The sequence below is a fragment of the Linepithema humile genome, chromosome 2, assembly GCF_040581485.1.
Source record: "Linepithema humile isolate Giens D197 chromosome 2, Lhum_UNIL_v1.0, whole genome shotgun sequence".
Taxonomy (NCBI): Eukaryota; Metazoa; Arthropoda; class Insecta; order Hymenoptera; family Formicidae; genus Linepithema; species Linepithema humile.
The window spans coordinates 23,724,991-23,747,662 of record NC_090129.1 but is presented as its reverse complement, the minus strand read 5'-3'; the positions used below and the strand labels follow the sequence as shown (position 1 = coordinate 23,747,662).

The 22,672-nt window shown below is 37.7% G+C and overlaps 1 protein-coding gene across 8 annotated transcripts in view; it reads right to left on the bottom strand.

Moving 5' to 3' along the window:
• Positions 1-22,672, bottom strand: part of LOC105667894 (uncharacterized) — an 82,831-nt gene that overhangs the window by 2,607 nt on the left and 57,552 nt on the right. For 7 of the 8 annotated variants that reach the window (XM_067350290.1, XM_067350294.1, XM_067350292.1 and 4 more), the window contains 11 exons: positions 14,726-14,963; positions 7,976-8,130; positions 2,864-3,052; positions 2,640-2,746; positions 2,309-2,475; positions 2,013-2,168; positions 1,766-1,833; positions 1,386-1,481; positions 1,122-1,280; positions 573-803; positions 274-384 (listed from right to left, as the gene is read on the bottom strand). In XM_067350290.1, the coding sequence (XP_067206391.1) occupies positions 274-384; positions 573-803; positions 1,122-1,280; positions 1,386-1,481; positions 1,766-1,833; positions 2,013-2,168; positions 2,309-2,475; positions 2,640-2,746; positions 2,864-3,052; positions 7,976-8,130; positions 14,726-14,963 (1,677 nt within the window). The remainder of the gene's footprint in view (positions 1-273; positions 385-572; positions 804-1,121; positions 1,281-1,385; positions 1,482-1,765; positions 1,834-2,012; positions 2,169-2,308; positions 2,476-2,639; positions 2,747-2,863; positions 3,053-7,975; positions 8,131-14,725; positions 14,964-22,672) is intronic. The other variant, XM_067350297.1, reaches the window with a different exon arrangement.

Here is a 22,672-nt window from a genome sequence, read left to right as displayed (position 1 = left end):
AATGGTCAAATGTAGTCATTGTTTAATTAAAACAATAATATTTTAGTTTATCATAATGTACAATTCTACAATTTTGTTGATAAAGTACAATATTTAATAAATTTATCGTAATCTTCTATGAAAATAGCAAATACGATAAGAAATATCTGTGAATGAGATTTAGTATAACAAATAGCAAAATATAATTTGCTTAAAATAATTATACATTTTTAATTTGCAAAAATGATAAAAATTTGTTTATAAGCAATACATTTCGATAAAATCTTTCCTCACCTGATATTTTCGACCATGGAGTTGTCGTAATCCTGAGTGTTGGATCATGAGGATTTGTTTTTATGGGTTTAAAAGTTGGCGCAGGACTCGGTAAATTTCCGTAGCAATGTCCTTAAATAATTTATTATCACATTATAAAATATATATATATATATATATATATATATATATGTTGTTATAATGTTTATTGTTATATTGTTTTTATATATATATATATATATATATATATATATATATATATAATTTTTATCATTTTTGCAAAAAAAAAATTATAAGCATTATTTCATAAAAATATTTACCTTTTTTGGAGAGACGCATGCCCTGCTTTATAGGATCTATATTTCGTACGCAGTGATCGCCAGCTTCCTTTATATATATTTCATCGTCATCGACCATGAAACCCACAAAGCACTCGTGTTTGTACTTTGTATTAGTGTCATTTCTCATGGTGTAAGTATATGTCACATTCTTATCCTCACCCTTCACCTTACCCTTCTCCTCCCATTGCCCCAAGCACAGATATGTTCGTTCTAAAAGCAACAAGTAAAGTTGAACATTTTATTAAAAAAATATTTGTATTTATAATTTCATATAAAAACTAAATTCTTGAATATAAAATTTATAAAAATTTTAGAATTCTAGACTATTTCTCTTTCTTTCTCTTTCTATACATTTTATTCATATTTTTATGCCTTAGAATCTTATATTATATCATTTGATAGGGCTAGAACTTTACTACAATGTACTGAAATCTTATATTTTAAAGAAAAAAAAAATGGTCTAGAATGCTAAAATGTTTTGGTTTGTTAATTTTTTTTATTAACTTTTTATATTACACATTGACATACCTTCAAACAATTCTCCGGACTCGCAGTCAATGACTCTAAAATACATCATCTCACGAGTATTGCAGTTGCTGCTTATTTCGGCACACATTCCCAACAGATCTGGTATCTCTCCGTGATACTGACCCGTAATTGGGCAAGGTGACTCCACTCGTTCTATACCTTATAAAAGCATTTATACGTTAAATAGAAATAATTGTGCACACTAATTTATGAATAATTATTAAATAAATAACTGATTAAGCTAATACGTGTATTTCAACTTACGTGCTTGAGTCATCCACACGAGATCATTCATAATCAGATCGTTGCATATAGGGAAGTCTAAATTCAAAGGCCCAAAAATGGGTGCATCTGTATGAGCTTATTTTCATTATTAAATGAACCAATTCAGACCCATCAAAAGCACCACGCAACATAAAGTGGACAAATGAACATGAAAAAAAAATTTTTTACATTAATTACATTTATACTTGCGTTTGAAATAATTTTGTTTAATTTTTATTATTTTTGAATTTTATACCACTTCAATTTTACTAAATAAATAATTTAATCTTGCACTTGCAATAGAATTTTTAAAAAATTACTAAAAATAAGCTACTCTGTAATAAAGAATATATGGAATGGTTAATTTAGGAAATAATTACCTATCGTGAATTCCATTACATTTTCACTTCGTTGATGCATTATTAAACACATAAAAGTAGATTGCTCGCTGAAATTAAAAATACAGATTTATTTAATTTTTAACTTTTACTATTATTAAAATAATAGTCAGACCATAGAGTGCAAATATATTACAGAACTTACGAAAATAATATTATTTTAGTTTTATATCTTCATCAACTTTCTTTTGGTAAAATTCGCTTAGTATAAATCAAGTTGATTACTTACCATTGTTCTGTAGAATATGCGGAATAACGACCAAGCACCTCGTTTGAATGCACCGTAATAAAGGTGTAACTGTTGTAGCCATTGACATCGGTGAAAGTCATAGTTCCATTATCTATAAACGACTCCTCCCATACTCCTTGCGCCCATTTCGGGAATCTAACATGTTATTAGAAACGTATCGATTTAATTATTATGATCGATTCATAATGACATTAGGGGCAATTTATGAGTTTTATAATTACAAAGACATGTTTAACAAGCCACAATTAAATGATTATAAAATTCAATGTACTCACGTGGCAACATGTTTCTGTACATAATCTGGCACCTTCTTTTCATTTAATCTCTTGCTCAGAATCAAAGTTTCGTAACCGCTAGACGAATTATTCAAGTCCTGCGTGCAGCTCGAATCACTGCTGAATGCCATATAAGTTTTCCCTTGTGCGTTATCAACGTGGTATAGCTGAAAGTTACATTTTATTTATCATTGTCAATAATTTAATGCAAAATGTACATAATAAACCTTACAATTTATATTATATCTAAATATAGGATTAAAGGAAATATATTAATAATTAAATTATTGAAAATAGATGTTATGTAAGATTATGCATGTACTGTACATACCCCGCATCTGTATTGAGGCCTGCCATCAACGGCGTCTGGGTCCCAAAGAGCTAAGTAATTAGAACCATTCGGTCCGGGCCAGCTGCCCAAACAATTGTACGTGAGATCTAGAACGAAATTGATAATGTTTCTAACTTCCAACATATCGATCGCTATTAATTCATATGCGCCTTCTTTTGCTACAATATTAATAACGTCAAAGATATCCAGAAAGAAAGACTTACTGTGTGCACGAAAATTGCATCGTTTGAAATTCCAGTGTAAGACCGAACCATCCAGGCAATTGTTAATTTCGGAAGCGAATGAGTTGCACTCGAACGAAGAGTCATTGTTGATTGTGTATTTGAAGTGATATTGACCTCTAATGGGACAATACTCGTTACGGATCGCCAAACCGCCGATTTCTTTCGCTCCTGAAAAAAAAGAGAGAATAATTTACTTAAAAAATCACAATATAATTTTTGTACATTTTAAAAATCCATATTTGATCAAATATTTACGTAAGTGCGTAACTTCTATTTTAATACAAAACTTTTGACTAAAACATTTTTTTACACATCTCTCACTCCGAATAATATTCAATCATTCAATCAAATACATGCCATGAAATGTATGGAAAAGTATTTCAGATGCAATACTTATGGTTTTTGTTGAAATAAGTTCGGACGTGACTGTGTAAAATTATGAGTTCTTACGAATCCAAATGTGAGATATTGAAGGATAAAATCCGCAGGTATTTTTATTCACGAAAATCTCTTCGAAATAGCTCCTAGGCTTTCATTGCAGTTACAATGAGACGCGATCTATTAACAGGAAGTAGCTGAAATTCCACACCGCGTTTTCAGCTAAAAACTTCGGCATTTTTCACGTATTCTTGAATCATTTTTGTCGTCTTTCATCTCGCGATTATAAAACGGATAAAACGGAAAGCAAGGGTACCAGCGGTACCTTTAGAGTCATCGGAGATGCACAAGATTCCAAGCAACAAAAAGATGACTGACTGGTGGTACATATTTCGTATGTCACGTATTTATTCTTGTTATTTTTTATTTAATTTTAATTGCATTTTAATAAAATGTTTTAAAACTTTTTTAATACCGCAGTAATTAAAATTTTTACTTTATTCAGATTTTTATTAGCGATTTATTTGTGTCAGTGCAAGCATAATCTATTCCAAAAATATTTCAATAACTTTTCAATCCTTTAGGCTCCAGCAGTATGAAAAAAAATAATTTGTTCAAAAAAGATTGTTGAAACCTTAAAAGTAAAAAGTCCTACATAAACGAAAATTATCGCCCTAATATTTTTCGTAATTTCTTTTTCTCCCTTCGGTTCTTACTTTTTTACAACTGCGCATTTTGACGAGCAAAACATAAAACATTGAAAATTTATTTTCTGTAATGTCATTCCTTTCAGCCATATCGTGATGGGCCTTCGTGATGGAGACTTTACTTGCTTATTGTATGCCATGCTATGGTCTTCCACGGTAAAAATTTTCGCCAATTCTGTATCGCAATGCGGATAACAAGGGCAATTTATTCGTATAATTACAAAGCCGGCCCCGTTTACGCAAACCGTTTAAAATCGGACTAACTATCGTCCACTTATCGGCAAAATTTATTTCCTCGTCGTAGCAAGCGGTCTCGCCGTATTCTCGCCGTCGCAAATCGTTGTATACCAGTTTTACGCTTTTTCCACCGTGCCTCTGCAATTTCGAGCAATCCTATTGCCGAAGCGAACAAACGCGATTCTCATCCAGTCTGCATTCTGCTCCGATTTTCTCGCGTCAAACCGCACGCCATTACAACGTCGTGGAACAGCCTGAATGAAACGGCTCGGAGAAAAAGCGACATTGAGTTAACTTCTAACCGTGCGAGTTTCTTTAGCTGCTCATATGATCTAAATGATGTTCCAAACTTAACTTTTATATCACAAAAGAGAAACGATGAAACAGCAGTTTTTGCGGCATTGCGTGGCATCGAAATGGTACAAACAATTTTCTCAATGAGAAAATAAAAAATGTATAAGAATGTGTGATGTGAAATCTAATTACATTAGTAAAATATTTTTATAATCCAACAAATAAAGAAACTTAATAATACACGTTGCATCAACATAATTATACAATGATATTAGAAAGTATTTTATTACCACTTATTTAGCATTGATAAATCAATGAATAAAAGTGTTTGTTTCGCGATAAGACTGACAAATGTTATCATAAAATGTTATTATAAAAAAAAGAAAATTAAAACATAACATAATTTTCACGAGAGAAAAATAGCAAGATATTGATCTCCGAATTATAAATATATATTTTTTTGTCCAAACAATGGCAAACAACACGACATAATTTGGCGAAACGAAGAAACACGCAATTTACTCTTTTTTTTATTAGCGATCGACCATCGCGTGTGGTGATGTCCTTCGCTTATACCACGCTAGGATTAGGACGAAGACCTTTTCGGAGCAACCACTCCCACGCTTCCGAAGAATACCTGTCCGTGCTAGTTGTTGCATGCATGGACCACGACCCAGAGGAAAAAAGGAAACAGGAATGAACCAGAACGACAAAGAATGAATGGGAATGCGGGGGATCGTTTCGACGTAAAATCTCGTTTTTTTCCGGAGCACTTTTCTATTCTTTCGTCTCGAGACGTTTGATAAAAAAGGAGAAATGTATATAACAGATCAAAGATCTGTTTTTTAAACATTTTTCTTTAAATTTTTTTCTCAAGAAAAATTTTTTTCTCAAGAAAAATTTTTTTTATTGATATTTAAATTATGAAAAGAAATTCTATATTGATTAATAATGAAATCTATTAAAGCGTATAATTAAAAAATTGTTATTGAAAAAAATAAAAGAGTGGATTAAATAATTTCAGAAAATAAGACCATTATTTCAATAATAATTATTGGAACGTACTTTTTCATCGTGATAGAACTTTTTCTTTTCAATCAATTTTAACTTCCTTCACAGAAAAGTTCCTTCACAATCAATTTTAACTTCCTTCACTGAAAAAGATTCGCATCATGGTGTTTTCGCGAGCAAATACGCCGGATATGAACTCTTCGCACGTCAACGATGGCGCGTCGTCAGACTCAGTCTTTTTATACGCCGCAGGTCGTCCCTGAATCCTTCCAAAGGACGCCGAGAGATTCGCTGAAACACTTCATGCACGAACGTTCGATTACGTTCTTCCGCTGGACCACCGGCCCGCATTTTCGGTTCCCGCGGAACCTCTCGCGTGCAGCGACACGGATCAAAGCGTGAAACCGGGATTACGAACGAAATCGAGCCGCCGTCTCGATCTGTGTTCCGACGACAGGTGCAACTTCTTGGGAGCCGCCACAGGTGAACGCGCGTGATAATGCACCGGATGGGATCGATGCTCATCAGCAATCTCCATTAAGGAACTAATGATACACGCGAATGCATGCGTCCGTTAATGTGCGAACTTTACGCGTTTTAAAATATCAAACAGCGAGTTCATTATTTCTCGATTGCTGTTGTTCATAGAAATTCTTTACGGACAGAAAATTTACTTTATTTCATTTATTCGATGTGAGTCTATTTTATCAAATTTTATTCATATTTATTTTCGTCTTCAATAAGATTAATATTGTTCAGTTTTTATTTGAAAATTCTACATTTTACTTATGCATAAAACGTTACAATAAAGAATTACTTCGTGCTTTTTGCTTTATCGTAAAATTTTCTTGTCAACAGACGACGTGCTCTTGCATTTGTAAGCGAGACGAAAGAAATTTATCGAGCGTATCGAATTCGCTTCCGCCTTCGTACAATTTTCAATCTTTAGCGCATCACGCTGAGAGTCAACAATACCGCGTCTCGCTGATTTATCGGCCCTCTCGCACATATAAACGATTATGCAAATATCCAATCATTCTTAAGAGCATTTTAATTAATACATGCGTGAGAAATTTGCGGTGCGTACGCGTCTGCACGCGACGTATGTACGCGCCCATTGTCCCCGCGTCGTTGCGCAAGCTTCATCACTTCCTCCGGCCGCGAGGGTCCGCGACCAATTAACGCTAATTATTGGGGACTGCTAATTCACCGAGGGAGTGCGCCGAACTTATTTCCCCGTGTGCGAAGGTCGCGCCGTAAATTGTTTGCTCGATAAACCGGAAGCACGCGAATTCCTTGAGTACGCCAGTACGGACACCCGTGCACGATAGCCCGTAAGAATGCGAGTAATTAATTCGTCCCAACTGAGTGCGCTTTGCCGCATGCTATCCTCGTGGCACGTCGCGTGCTTCGTAAATACTGTTCCTTAATAGAAAAAAGTATGTGCAATTAAAACGGATTCATGTTTCATCAGTTTTACAAAAAAAAAAATAAACGTTTGTAATAAAAATAAAATTATAGAAAACTCCACAAAAAGAGTAATAGAAAAGAATTTTATACCCCTATCGAGCTGCCCCCCCTCCACCTTGCACAAATAAAAAAACCAATAGCGCAAAATTATAAGCTATTTATGAGTTTTCATATTCCGCAAATTAAAATTTTTGAGCTCGTCACGTTGAGCATGAATTTAATGTTTTTCGTGGGGAGGCTGAGTCGATATCGGCCCCCACCGCTTAAAAATGAAAATATTGGATCAATCTTTACGGTGGAATTAAGAGCCATTTATGAGCTTTCGAACTGATATAGTTTCGATTTTTAAGCTCACCCCCTTAGTCCTCAAACAACCCTTAATCGATATCGACTCAGCCCCCCCCCCTACGAAAAACATTAAATTCATGCTCAGCGTGACGAGCTCAAAAATTTTAATTTGCGGAATATGAAAGCTCATAAATAGCTTATAATTTTGCGCTATTGGTTTTTTTATTTGTGCAATGTGGGAGGAGGGGCAGCTCGACAGGGGTAAATTTTATATTTCTATTAAGTGTAATTTCACGCAATTTCTTCTTGTCTTGTGAATTTTTATTTTATTATTATGCATCTTTCAAAATTTTTTGGTGAACGCTTTTATTAAGAAAAAAAAATATTTGCATCAGATAAAATATTATCAAGTACTTCTCGTTGAGCATTCACATACTTTTCCACGTTTGCTCTACATTTCCTTTGACAAGCCGAGAAAAATGTTCACTCGACAGATACAAAAAATCGCATTAATTCGCATTAGTAATAATTTCGCTTGCTTAACCGTGTGAGAAATGGCAATTATCGAGATAGATTGCTCCGCGTTCATAGATCGTATTGATTATCATAAGTATGTCTCAAGTTTAGCCCGTACGTACGTCATAAGGTCGCGGTCTCCGCCTCGGGGGAACACATGATCATCGATAGAAATCCGACTTCTACTTACGATATAAGATCGAGGCGGTGTCCAGTTTGGCGCAGGATTCCGAGGCGAGCTTCGTGCGTGTGTAACACTGGTTGAGAGCTTGAGAGAACACCTCGATAACGTTTCGCGACCTCTGCTGCAGCCGGATACACCGTACGCAGTCTTTCTCGCCGTATCTGCAACAAGCAAATACCATAACATTTACATTTACATAATTCTGTATAATTATATGCCGTGTGTTATAGTATTATAATATTCGATTCCCACGTTCCACTTTTTTAATACGATAACACTTGTTGAAAAAAAAAAGAAATCTTTTTATCTGATAACGCTGTATTTTTAATCTCTATTTCTAATTAAAAATCTATACGCAAATCTGTGAAAACACAAATTATTTAATTTTCACAACAATGAAAGGATGTCGTTTGCACAAATCGCGAGCATCATGAGAATAATATCGATCGTTAAAAAACTCGTCATCAAAGTTATTTTAAAATACTTTATATCCATGTTTCTTATCCTTGAGATTCATGAATTTCTCACAAATTAAAGACATGCTGACATAAAATAATACTAATGGCTGTATAATAGGAGCGCGATGGCGTCTCGATTAGAGCACGTATTAGTGCTTTCGTGACGAGCCTTTCGTGTATTAACACTCGGCTTACCGCGGCACAGGAAGTTGACAATGACAAGTGTAAAAAGAAAAAAAAAAGAACAAGGATTCTTCTTGTTGCGATGCCAACGACTCGGTGTGGCAACATGCGACATCCCGTTACCTCGAAGTCGTCTGAATTAAAAATAGAAGGAATTTCGCTGGAGAAAATTGTAAAAATTAAATATATGTAAAAATAATGATCCGCCAAATTGTTTGCTAGTCAATTTTACGTTCCTCGAAGCATCTACAATTAAAGAGATCGCTTCGAGACACCGCGTACATCGTCAAGGTTTGTCTTGGCTGGAGGTATTGGCTTTTAAAGACGGTTTAAAAGCAGGCTAAGATAAAGAAGAGCAAACAAAGTAAAATAGAACAAGCGGATAAATGTTGGTTCGCGCCGTGAACATCTGGGAAAATCCATTTTGTGGAAACGTGTAGCATTTGTGCAAGATAATGGGAACCGGTATGTACAGGGCGGCACGTTTTGCTATCGCGCTATCACGGCGCGCTATCTACTCGCTTTTCACACACGATTACGAAAATGACAGTGATTGCGGAGGAGTCATTTGTCCGACGGTATCCCGGTGGTGTGTGCACCGTGTGTTCGCGCAACGAAAACGCCGTCACGGTAAAGATGTTATTTAAATAATTGCGAGCTATTAGGGTAACTGCATAACGTGCATCCAAAGGCACGTTATATTTGCATTATAAAGGGTTACGGCGCCGAGGAATATTATCCAGCTCGGTTTTACACGTAAATTAATAATTAAATAATAAGAATATATTAGGAGCCTATGAATTTCGATAACATAAAGACGTATAAATTGATATAAAATTATTCTTGCATAAGCAAAGTGTTCTATCTCCTATTAAATTTTTTTTCCAACGCAGACGCAATTTTCTTTTGTATCCTTACGCAAAAGCATGTAAGATCACGTCCACGAATTAGCGTAATAACGTTAGAAGTATTTCAACCAATTTTCCGACACAGTGAACACAGAATAGCGCAATGACATCGAGATGTGAGTCGAAATACAGCTCTCTCGACGGACGTAAGTACGCGGATGTGAGTTTACGACGTCACTGCATACCTGCGCGCGTATAATTGTAACTGCGAGGCAATACCTATCGCGCCGATATTATGCAACCCGTGAGAAACGAGCGTGTGGGCCCGCGCTCTTACCGTGGTCGCGTGGTCGCACCGGTCCCCGCCATATATAGGGGTCCCAGGAACCGCCCGTGTAAACGGCTTTAAGAGAGCAACAAGCTTGGGAACCCTCCAGATATATTCGCCAGCTGGAATGTTATACGATAGGTTTTGTCCGTATCGCGCGATCGTGCGAGCGCTCTCGGCTGAATTCGGAGTATTCAGCCGCGGTGCACGTCCTAATGATGTCATATCTCCGAGTTTCTCGTTGCCGGCGCAGCCACACACAGCCACGAATTGCATCAGAATCGTTGAATTAGAAAATCAGACGTACTTATCTTCCGACCAATTATTTTTTCTCAAAATGGTAAAGTGAATCGGAGAATGAATATGCAAACTTACAAAATTGAAACATTTTTCTACAATTTTAAGTGAAATTAAAATATTGAGCCATTATTATACCTTGCTTTCTAAAATGCGTTAAGTTGATACAGATAGAAATTCAATTTCTGGTGAAATTTACTTCCTTTTCTATTAACTTTCATATCTTGCGATCAGAATATTTTCTTATCTTTCACTACAATATTTCTTCTTGCAATAATATACTGTGTTGTGTGTATTCTACTAAATCGGGCGATAGCTTATCAAGATAATAAGTTACACTGAGTTGTTCCGCTATAAACAACTTACGGAACGCAATTAATTAACGCGCTATCGGTTTTTGTGTTTCGTGACGCAACCAATGCAATAGAATTTACATAATCCGAAATGCAATTTAAATTGCAGGCAAGTGCAGCTGTCAATCCGTGCTGTTCGTGAAAAGAATTTCAGACACGAAAGCGGAAGACACAACACGCAGATGGGTAATGTCTCCGTCGTTTATTATTTATTTCAGAGACGTTTTTATTTCGCAATCGCCCGTAACACGCGCTATTTCATTTTGCATTATTCTACCTTCCAAATTACGATCGGAATTGCGTTTACTCAGAGATTCATTACCATCCGACTGGTATCTCATCGATAATCCATAAATTGCCTATTGCACTCGAGCCAAATTTGCATAGCTGCGCACACATTGTAGGACCGGATCTCCCACGCGCAATATAAAACGCAATTCCAATTCCAAAATAGCAATTTGCCATAAAGAAACATTTAATATCCTATAAAGAAACATTTAATATCCTTTTATAACAAATAGAGGATAAATATCGGAGTTAGCAAAAAAAAAAGGCATTTCTTGTGGGCAGTTTATCCTACTTTTTTTTTTCCTTCTGTGAGTAACTGCACCTCAGCGTGTGTGGCTTTAACTAATGACCGCTTCAATTGTCAACGGTGTCGGAATCCGGGCCCTCACAATTAAAGTGACAAATGAGCATGCGCGGGGGCCAGCTCGAAGAATTCGCGACAATACACCGTTCTCGACGTTGGAGGAGCGTTGTCCGTCGCGTCGTCAACGAGCTTAGAGAACACGAAGGTGTAGGATACGTGGAAACTGGAGGAGAGGCAACCGCACACCACCTTCGGCTAGTCACTCCTCCGTCTTCACGGAGATTAATGGTAGAAGATGGTATGCAACGCGGAGAGCGAGACAGGCTCTCTGTTCTATCCGATCGCTGGAGGTGGGGTCCGTTCAGCGAGCTTGCATCCCCGGCGATATATTCTCTTCCGATGCCGTTTTTCAGTCGCCTAGCGACTGTTATGCTATGAAATAACGCATAAGCGTGCGCTGTACCGCACGCTTCACGAGCGAACGTCCGCGCTCAACGGCGCCATTTTCTAATCGATCATTAAAACATTTTCGAAGAAAATTACTTCTTTTGAGAAATGGAAAAGGTATTTTTATAACGTTGAAAATACATAGCAAAATTAATAACTTTTTAGAGTTATCTTGTTTTAGCTCGCAACAGCTTACACATATTTACAGACGCACATGGGATTTGCGGTCTTAAAATCACAGAGATGACTTTAGAAACCGTGTTTAAAATACAAGTATCATTAATAATCGTGATACGTATATTAAATGTTAATAGCGATGAAATTAAATACGCCCAGTTGTGTTTTACCACTCTCGCAAATGTGCAGATGAATTAAATGAACCAAATACTCGCCGTATTTGCCGGCGCTCTTCCCTTTGTGAGAAATCCTCGCGGCGGAATATAGCGATCATTCTGTGAAATCATTGCGGGCGATCTGGAGAGGCAATTTGCGCGATTTCTACACACACGGCTTTTACACGTATTGCGCTTGTCGTCCCAGCGAATTATTACGCACCGCGATTATTGCTAATAGCCGCGGGCTATTCTCGTGGGACACACATAAACGTCGCTGTCGTTTAAGTAAAGCGTACCAACGAGCGGCCTGACGTGGAAATCGAGGGAGATACGATCGATAAAGCGCGACGAGGAGAAGGGAAAAAGGCGTAGCAATTAAGCCGCGATCAAATCTCGAGCAATTAACAGCGAGTCGCTCCGCATGATATGTATGTCATATCGATCGCGGTCATTTACATACTATTCAAAGTTTATTACGCGTTTATATCTACGTGTTCGGTACGATAAACCCTCCGGAGAAGATTGCGCGATATGTCAAAGGTGAATTAGTGGTCTAGCCAGTGATGCAAGAAACAAAAAATCGAATTTGCAATTAACATTTATCACGATTCACGTCACGTGACACATCACGATTATGTCAAGACCAATACGAATACTAAATGATTAAAGCAAAATACCGCAATAAAAAAGTTATTCCTTTTTCTGTTTAATTTTATTAATCCTAAAAGACAAAAACAAAAATGATTAATTTTGCAAAGTATTTCTATGTTAAGAAAAATATCTCTTCTGCTTCTGAAAGAATAACTTTTTAAAATTAATTATGCAATAATAAACAAAAGAAAAAATATAATATTTCGGATTGTTATCTGAAAAAAGCTTTCCCAGATCGTAAACGCGAAGAGGATCGAAGATATGATTTCTCGGAATATTCATAGCGCAGTAGCTCGTTAACGATTCAACATGAATCGCGAAGTATATGGTCGTGTCTAGAGAAGAAGAGAAACAACAAGAAGAGAGAAGGGTGGGCTCTCACGTGTATGCCAATTTATGCATACTTGACCGGACAACACCCACATGGCTTCGTGAATGTTCAGATGCGTCGAAGAGCTATCGATTGGCGCGACGAGGATCTCGAACTTTGGATCCCTGAGATGCAACGTTTGAAACTCTGCGAAATCAAATCGTTTGAGTAGCGAAATGGCAAGACAATTTTCCGATTCTAAAATATGTAGAAACACACCAAGATCTTGTTTCCAGCATTTATAAATTAATACGATTTTTTAATTCTTCAAAACAATGGCCGCAATGTTTTAAATAGAACTCACTTGATCCGCATTTAACTCCACGGTAATATAACAGAAACGAGGAAAGAGGACGACGCTGAGAGCATCGATTTGGGGTGCGGGGAGGACCTGGCGTTTCGCCATTTCGTTTTACGGCTCTCGTCCTCTTTCTGGAATTAACTTCAGGTTCGCGATGCGCGCGCGACGCGAGTCTAGAGAGTCAGTTATTTTCGTTCCAGACGAGTCGCAGACGTCGCGGCATCCCCGGAGACATATCGGCGAGCTAATTTAACCTTAACCCCTTCACACCCTTTCCATTTCCCGCGACGACAATATCCCTCCCGTCGTTTTCGTCGTCGAATTCTGCCTCCTTGGTAGGAAAGAGATCGCTCCTTCCTGCGCTCGAATCATCCGCCGACATTCCCCTGTCTAGACTCGCAGTAACTTATATAGAAAGTAAAAGTCGCGTACTTTCGCTCGATTAAGTACAAAGCTCCGATTTTGAATAATAGCACAAATTGAATTGAAAATCTTCATCGTTCGTCAATTTTTGTTTTATAAAACTGCCCACAATTAAACTTCGAATTAAAGTTCTACTAAAATAAAATCCAAAAAATCTGTAATTTAATCTTTCATAAAAGTTCTTTTAAAAAATTTCAAGAATTGAGATACGTTATATTTAGAAAAAAATATATTGCTATGTAAATTTATGTTTTCCTGAATATTACACGAGAGCCACAAATACATTTCTTCGAAATGCATTGTACATTAGAGCATCTCGACGTTAACAAAAATGTAAGAAGATTTTGAGAGATTTAACATCATTAGAGACGCGTGCAATAGATAAACATCGTTCGTTGTTTCTTCCAACATTATCTCACGCAGTAGCCCGTTTAACGGCATTTACATATGCGACAAGCGTCGCAAATACGACATCCTAGTTACAAGTGCATCGTTCTGTGAATACACAATGTACACCGTTACTCCTAGCTCCGGTGCCGTCGTCTACCGAACGGAATTCCGGCCAACTCCGTTTTATCTTATTGTCAGTAAATCAGAACTTCGATACTTACGGCGCCGCGCTTTCGGACTTTTATGCGTCTGTAAACTTTCGCGACGACCGTTCGCGGCTTTTTAAGACTTTAACGCCTTAGCTTGAAGATCTTTGTTGATAAGAAAGTATCGCCTCCAAACGCGATAATTCAATTCTGCTGCATGCATAGAACGAAATATAAGAGTAAAGTTCTACTAGTCAAAAGAAAAATAATAATAATGTGCAAATTTATAAGATATTAAAAACTGATGTTAAAGGCAAAACAGAATTTGCATTTATCGCAAATTGCGAGAAAAAAATCGTTAAATAATTTTAAATTTTTTCCAAAATTCTTAAATTAACTTTAAAAGTTTAATTCTCCGCTTCTAAGTTTCTGTTAAATAAATTTTTCTCCAAAAAGAATCAATTCGAGAAATAAATTTTTATTACGTTGATTTTTATATTTAACGACAAAATCCTGTAGCGCAAAAATCGCTCTCGCAGGTGCGAATTTTTTAGTTAATAGTACCTGCTAACCTAAGTGGAACTGACGCGTTCTTCGATATAGGAAATGTGCACGATTTGTCGGGTTAACTGACCTGTCCATTAGCAGCACGTTATCGCCTTTCCTCTCGTGGCAGTAGCCCCACACCGGTATCGAGTTAAAGGTGATGTTAATGGTGGAATACTGAATGGGCTCGTACATTATACCTCCGGCGCCCATTCCGCTCACCTGCATCACGAATTCGCCCTGATATTCTGCAGGAAAGTAACAACCCCCCGTGGTTTTAGATTCGGAATTGGGAATGTAATCTCGCAAGACTACGCTCATTTCACCTGAAAAGAAAAAGTGTCTCTATTAGAAAATGTTGAACATACTGAAATTCTAATATTAAAGCAAACATTTTGATGAAATAATTAATTCATTGAAACTAAATTTGGAACAAATTTTAAGTGAGTTTGTCATTTAATTATAATAATAATAAATACACAAATTATAACTTAAAAAATAATTATTTTAAAATAATTATCAAAGCAAAAGGTAAACAGACAATTAATAAGCAAATAAAATATAACCAATTGTCATAAATGATGAAAAATCGTGGAAATCTTAACACCGGATTATAACGGATTCCCCGATTAATTTTGTACCGTAGACGACCTTCAAACCGGAAGTACAAGTTCATAATGAGTTTTGTAGTGAGCGCTTGAGCAAATGCACCACCCGTAACTACAGTTGCATGCAGTTCATCGCAATTATTTCAAATCATGTTGTTGACAGTTAGACGGTGTAGACTTTGTTACATATATTTTAGTATGACTAAAAATTTAAATAGTACATTTATCTTACATATCGCAATTTCGATTATTTCAATATTTTTGGAAAATAAACAATTACATTCTATAAAGTATTAACATAAGATATTATAAAATATTAATAAATATGACACAAGTTGTAAAAATCAATATTAAATTGCCAAATTACGTGTTGTCCAATTCATTCTTTGATTTACACACATATGTTAAAAGAAAGGTGTCCGGTAGACACAATATTGTGTCTCGACAATGCAAAGAATTATGTGGCACACAAAACAGTGACTAAATTCGTGCTCTCACACTCACATGTCGTAAGTTCACCAGCCCGTGAAAGGTCATTAACGTTACCACTAAGTGGTCCCGAGAGACAGGTGCGACGATGACAGGTGGGATCACCAGCGGACTCAACGAGTAACACTATCGCTTTGCTTTCTTTTTTTTTACACGGTATACACGTGTATAAGAAATGTAAATAGCGCCTCGCCCCGATTGACGTGCATAAATGTATCGCGAATATTATTTCCTTAGCAGTAAATAATAGAAACATTTATCTAAAATTGATTTCAACGTTTTTAAATGACGAAATACATCCAACAATAAGTGGCAAGAAATATATATACATTATATTAAAATATATTGTATTAAAATTTCTTTTGATAAAATAATCAAAATTGTAGATAAATTTGCCGTTTCGTAATCTGAAAAACCGCAATATTTATAAAAGTCTGCTCTGCAATAAAAATTCTGCAGACTGCCACTCTTGTGAAACACGTTTCTCTACAAAGTGTTGATTGAAAATCACTGATATTATAGTTGGAAGTCGGGCAAACTATATTGCAGTTGGCCTCAGGTGGCCTTTTTTCCACCTGTCTTTCTTTCTCGTTACAATCAATGTCCGTGCAAAAGCCGTCATTGTAAATTACTTCACGCATGATCTGTAATAGAGACCGAACAGCGATCAAAGCTCTCGCAATCTGTGCTGCGGCGATCATTAACGAGGAGCATTGTGCCTTATACATGTTGCGTATTTTCTGCGACTCGACGTAACCGCGAACATCCTCCCTCGTCCAATCGTGCAATTGCATTGTAGTAGGTAGCGGTTTGAAAGCTTGATCGTAAGGTTTCTGGCAGGCGAGACGCATGCACATGACGAATAAAAAACGCATCCTCCCGGTTATTATTGTCCTGCGGACTATAATTAACCCCCTCGCGCTGGACGACAGCGAGAAATATTCTGTGCTCAAAGAAATGCGTCGTGTAATATATAAAAGGATTGCACAAAAAATAATTGGAGACTCGGAGCATGTCACAAAAACGCAATCATAATGATAGTATTTTGTCAGAACATGAAGTAGAAAATAAAAAAAGATTATTGATTAAATGATTAAATATTGATTGAGTACGAAACAAGCTTCAGCGAAGAATAAGCAAAAATAATAAAAAAATTATTATTTTTTATTTAGCTTCAAGTATATGTTATTTTGGTAGAATCCTGAGAGATTTTTACATTAAATCATTGTGATTGGCGTAAAGAAATGATTGTGATTTATGCGGAACGTATTGCACAATTCTTTCGACTCTGCATTATTACGATAAAATGAATCGAATCGAAAGCGGCACGCTTTAATTCTTTCGGCGAGCGTGCAGAGATTCCGGATATTATTAATTGACCGATAGATAATCGAAGTCGGCGTGACGGCACGAAAGTCTGGACGCGAGATACGGCGTGTAGCAAAAGAAATAAATGATAGAACGAATATAAGAAAAGGCGGCGGTGCTTACGTTCATTTTATTAAGGGCTACGAACGACGGAAGTGGGATCAAGTTTTTCCCACAGACCCCTTCTTCAGCAGCACCTATGCGCAGCATACCTTTGTAAACACGTGTTATCTTCCGACGATCTGCGTGATTACCGCGCTAGATCAAGCAGTCGTCGAGCGCACGTCTCGATCCTTTCGACGTCGTATTTATATGACGAACAAAAACCACTAAAATTAGATTTCTTACAAAAAAAAAACAATTTATAATTATTGCTCGCGAAATTCGCAGATTTAGTTCAACTACGCGCTCGAAAATTTCTTTCAGAGAAATTGGAAATTCAGTTGTCAAAAAACTGATAAAATAAAAAACTTGCTGCAAACTTCTCGTTTCACTCTTCAACAGTCTTTGCGAAAACTCCTTCCAAATCGGAAATCCTACTGATATACGCCGCCGGCGCAATACATCTGCGTATGCAACATTAATTTATCTCGAAGCGTAATTTCCGCTCTAATAGGCGCCATCAATACGGATCTCGCGAAGGGCGCGAGAAGATCGGTGCGCGCTATCTCTTCGATCGTGTTCAATGTCTTCGAGAGACACATCCTCCGGGCGATGCGACGCCGAGAACGCGTGCAACTCTTCGTTTCTGATGCGGTACAGGATGCATTCCTCGCGCGCAACCGCCTATGGGTACCGGCCGGCCAGCGAGACGCGGCGCAATTACTCGGAGGACTTTTTCGTTCCGGTAGGAGGTGTTTCTCTCATTCTTTCTCTCGCATGCATGCATTTGCGCTCTATCTTATCGTTTTCTTTCATCTACATAAAGGACGATCAACTGTCCCTCTTACGTGACCTTCATTTTCTGCCTCATCCTGCAACTTCTTACTCGTCTCCCCTCTCCTCTCACAAATCCCCTCCTCTTCTTGCGACGGTGTTCCAGATGTTCGCACGCAGCAGTCCCCTTAATCAATCGGGATTATCGATAAACAGTGAGTAATCGATATCCCACTGCTCTCTTTATAGCTCTTTAATCTTATCTAAAAATACGTCGCATTATAATTAGCGAGCATCACGCATCGCGCGATCATCTTTCCGCTTACGGCGCTCGTGAGAGGCATACTTCGAGATACCCGAAGATCTCGGGAAACAATTACTTATGTGTATATTTGCATAACTGCGAGTAATAAAAATCCAGTTTGCCGATATAGCGGCCGATAGCAGCATCAATAAATTATTTAATTAAATACTAAAATCAACTGCGGTTTTCTTGGAAGAAATCTACATCGTTAAGATGCGAAATAAGATTAAAGTACACGGCTTCGCAGATGATAACTCCTTTCTTGATATTGAATTGTATTCGTCTTAAAGTTGTCAGCGAAACTTTGTTAGTTTCGACATAAAGTAATTATTCAAAATATTTTAATTACAAATTGCAACTTTTGATCCCTCCTATGATAATTGGTTGAGTTCAGCAATTTCATCGAAGTAATGTGAGCAGAAAATACGTCGGTTAATAAGTCCGATCTTTTCGATTACGAAGACGAAGCATTGCTCTCTTTCTCGTCAATTCCATTTCCTTTTTCTCGTTCACATGCCTTTCATCTTCGCTCCGTGATTACTCGAGATTTCCTTCAACCTTTCCTCCGCGTTCCTTCGCCGAGCGATTCGAGTTCCATCTCGCGAAGAGATGCCAGGTGTTTGCGTCCAGGAGGGTCCTTAATCCGTACCTCTTGGTGAATTCTTAATGAACGCAAGAGACTCGATATATGCCGAATGATCGCTCTGGAAATTAGAGGCTTGCGTCTAGAGAGAGGACGGGACGCAACCACGCATTATTTTAAGAAGGGGCTTGCGTTCGCTCTATCTCCATCTTTATTGACGATTCTCGGATCAAAAAATGGAAAGACGCGACGTTCTTTTCTAATTTTCTTTTCTTTGCAAATCATTACAAATTTATGAATACCAGAAAGAGATGTGTGTCATTGATATAAAGAATTTTAGAATCTCATAAACAAGTAGGTAATAAATTGTTACGAGCGTAAAAACACAAAGAAGATATAACAATGCAAACCTCTTTAAGCTGCGACAAAAATCTTCTCGCAGAGAAAACTAAAATGTCACTTGATGTCGCAAGCATTCAAATATACTCGCTCGAAGATAAAAGGTCAGGAAATTAAGGGTTTCCACTGCGAAATTGACGCGAGTTTTCTTCATATTGCGAAATCGCAGTCGCAGATCAGATCGACTCGACGCGAAGATTGACGTCGATTTCGCGATCGTGCATCATGGATTAGACGATAAATCGACGATCGAACGACCTTAAACCTCCTGCGTAATGGAAACCGACGAGGCCGAGGCTAAGTCGGTTATGAAATATCGGCGCTCGTTGATCTCACCTTTTGCGCGCGAATCGATGGTACCGTTTTCTCGGCGTTTAACTCGACGTCCAAGCTCGATCCTATCGCCGAGCTTCGAGATCTACGTCTCGGCGCAACGCGGCTCGGAGAGAGTGAGAGAGAGAGAGAACGGTTTTCAAATTACCCGTAAGATCTGCCAGAGGATCGCTTGCACACTTTCCCGATTAGATCGGGAGGTCAGACTGTGAAACCGTGCGAAAGGTGTGGCCCGGCGTATCGAGTGCACCGCTGCGGCTAATGTTGTTTAATAAGACACTCGAGATGTAACGAGTGTATGTGCAAGTCGCTGCTATCACAATTTCACAATGATTTATCGCATAGCCGCCGGTCTATCATTTCAAAACGCATAATCATCGCAAGACCTGAGACGATAATACGGTAAGACATACGGGAGAAAACTACGGAACTTTCAGTTTGCATTTTATTACACATGTGATTGTATCAATTAGTTTTCACATTTTTATAACAGAATATTGAAATTCGAGCTCATGTGCGACAAAGCAAAACACATTCCATTCTTATAGAAATTTTGCAGAAATCTTGCATTCTTTTATTGCAGAAAAATTTATAAATGTATATGAATTAATAAAGTAATTTTAGATTTCCAAAATAATGTGCGACAAAGCAAAACACATTCCATTCTTATAGAAATTTTGCAGAAATCTTGCATTCTTTTATTGCAAAAAAATTCATAAATGTATATGAATTCATAAAGTAATTTTAGATTTCCAAAATAATGTGCGACAAAGCAAAACACATTCCATTCTTGTAGAAATTTTGTAGAAATCTTGCATTCTTTTTGCAGAAAAATTCATAAATGTATATGAATTAATAAAGTAATTTTAGATTTCCAAAATAATGTGCGACAAAGCAAAACACATTTCATTTTTATAGAAATTTTGCAGAAATCTTGCATTTTTTTATTGCAAAAAAATTCATAAATGTATATGAATTAATAAAGTAATTTTAGATTTCCAAAATAATGTATGCTTTTATGCGCTATAAAACGTGAAGAATATTTTGTGCCGCTATGTAATTCCAGAGCGTCTTTCACCCATTATAATACGCATATATTCGCTTAGTGTCACAAACTGAAATTATGCTAAAACAATGTGGCAAGCAGGCCGCGGTCTACTCCTACGTCCGTGTCATTATCTACAGCTAAAAAAAAAACACACGTGAGAGAAGACGGGTCTCGCGCTAGCTAACTCTCGGCGACACAGCTTCGATAAATTCCCCGGCGCCGTCGGTTCCACCGCATAATCGTGTCCCGGGCCGTCCCGGAGACGAGAAGGCCAGACCGGCACTCGCGCCGGCTGGGGGAAAACTTCAAAGCCGTGCGAAAGGTGTGGCACGCGGTGCGGCACGGGGTCCCGGAGTTATGAGACCTCTTCTCGTGGGTTCGGTTCTCAGGAATCCGAGACCACCGAGTTCACTCGTATATATAATGCGCGGAGGAGCGCGCGCGCTCCTCCTCTCTTTCTCTCTTTCTCATCCTCTTTTCCTTCGTGTTCTTCCTGTTTCATATCTCAAAGCCTCCTCCCGCATACCTGTCTCTGTTTGTCTAACCAACGACTGTTCGTCAATCAGCTGCATTTCGAGAACGCGAGAGTAATCTCTCTCTTTCTCTCTCCGGCCGTTAGAACTCGGAGAAGCTCTAAGTGTAATCTCGTTTGCGCATGTCGAGCTGATCCTCGCTGAGAAACGTGTTCATCTTTGTGCCTCGATAATCGGATTGTGATGGATTTAACGGTGTCTCTTTCTACGGCATTATTTGAATTAGATAAGTTCATTTGTTATCATGTATATATATTATATATATACATATCTTAAAGATCGTTCAAAGATAAAATTATTAAGATCCCCTTTCCATATTGCAATTGACAATAAGTTTCCGGTCTCCAGCTCCGATACATACATCATTGATGAATATATCAAAATAAATTCCAAATCATTTTTACGAAAACACATTTACGAGACGCAAATCATCCTTAATGAACGCACGACAAGTATAACTCGCTTCGAATCAAAGAGTCATGGAATGACACTGAATGAAAACCTTGCTTGAATGACGCCACGTTCATTCAGTAACGATAAATAAAGGTATGCATTCTCAGATCATGATGCAAATGCAGGTTTTATTATGTCTAGCGATCTCTTATCAGAGAATTATCAAGAAAGGAAGAAGTCGTGCGGCGACTTCGACGGTAAATCTCGCATCTGCGGGTGACATCAGCGTCGCGATTATCTCAACTGTAAGAATGCCAAGTGCGAAAGCTACGAAGTGTTGAGTCTCATATTTGTTGGTCACCTGAGACTCTTAAGACTGCATCTAGCTGTATCGCATAAATAACTTATGTACCGCGCAGCGAAATTCGCTACCCGTTAATAGGTGAGCGGCACACCGACAGTCCTGCGCGCCTTTTGCTTGAAAAAGTACGCGAATCCAAATACAATCACCGATTTGGCAATGTCAATGCGAATCTTCGGAGAATATTCTCAAAATCTTTTTCAAAATTGTTACAATCGAATTTTCAAATAAATTTAAAGCCTCAGATATTTTCTATGTTCAAGTTATACAAACGTTCGACGTAACTCAATGCGTATATGCAATATGTGCAAGTTCGTAAAATAAGTGAATCTTGATAATAATTTTCGCATTGGCAAGTTGCGTTGCAAATGCTTCGCGATAGATCGGAATTATGAGTAGATTTATTGCGCATGAAGCTAGAAAATTACAAAAAAGGGCTGTAACTAGTTTCGAGCAGGTCTTTTCAAGTCAAAAGAATCTTATAGCATGAGGCGGAATAATTCGTGCATGCATAATTCAAGCGCATTCATGTGTACCCAAGTAGTTTGTAGAGAAACATGGTTACGAGCGTGAAAAGAGAGATGCTATGAATAATCGAAATCATTCTGAGGGAGGGAGGATCGCATTTGCGTTTGTCATCTCGACTTGCGGTTATCGTTAAGGAATGCTAAAGAGATCTACCAGCCGGTCGGTCACTCCCGTGTTAGTCACCTGAGCCTCTGACGAGTCCGTATCGGAGT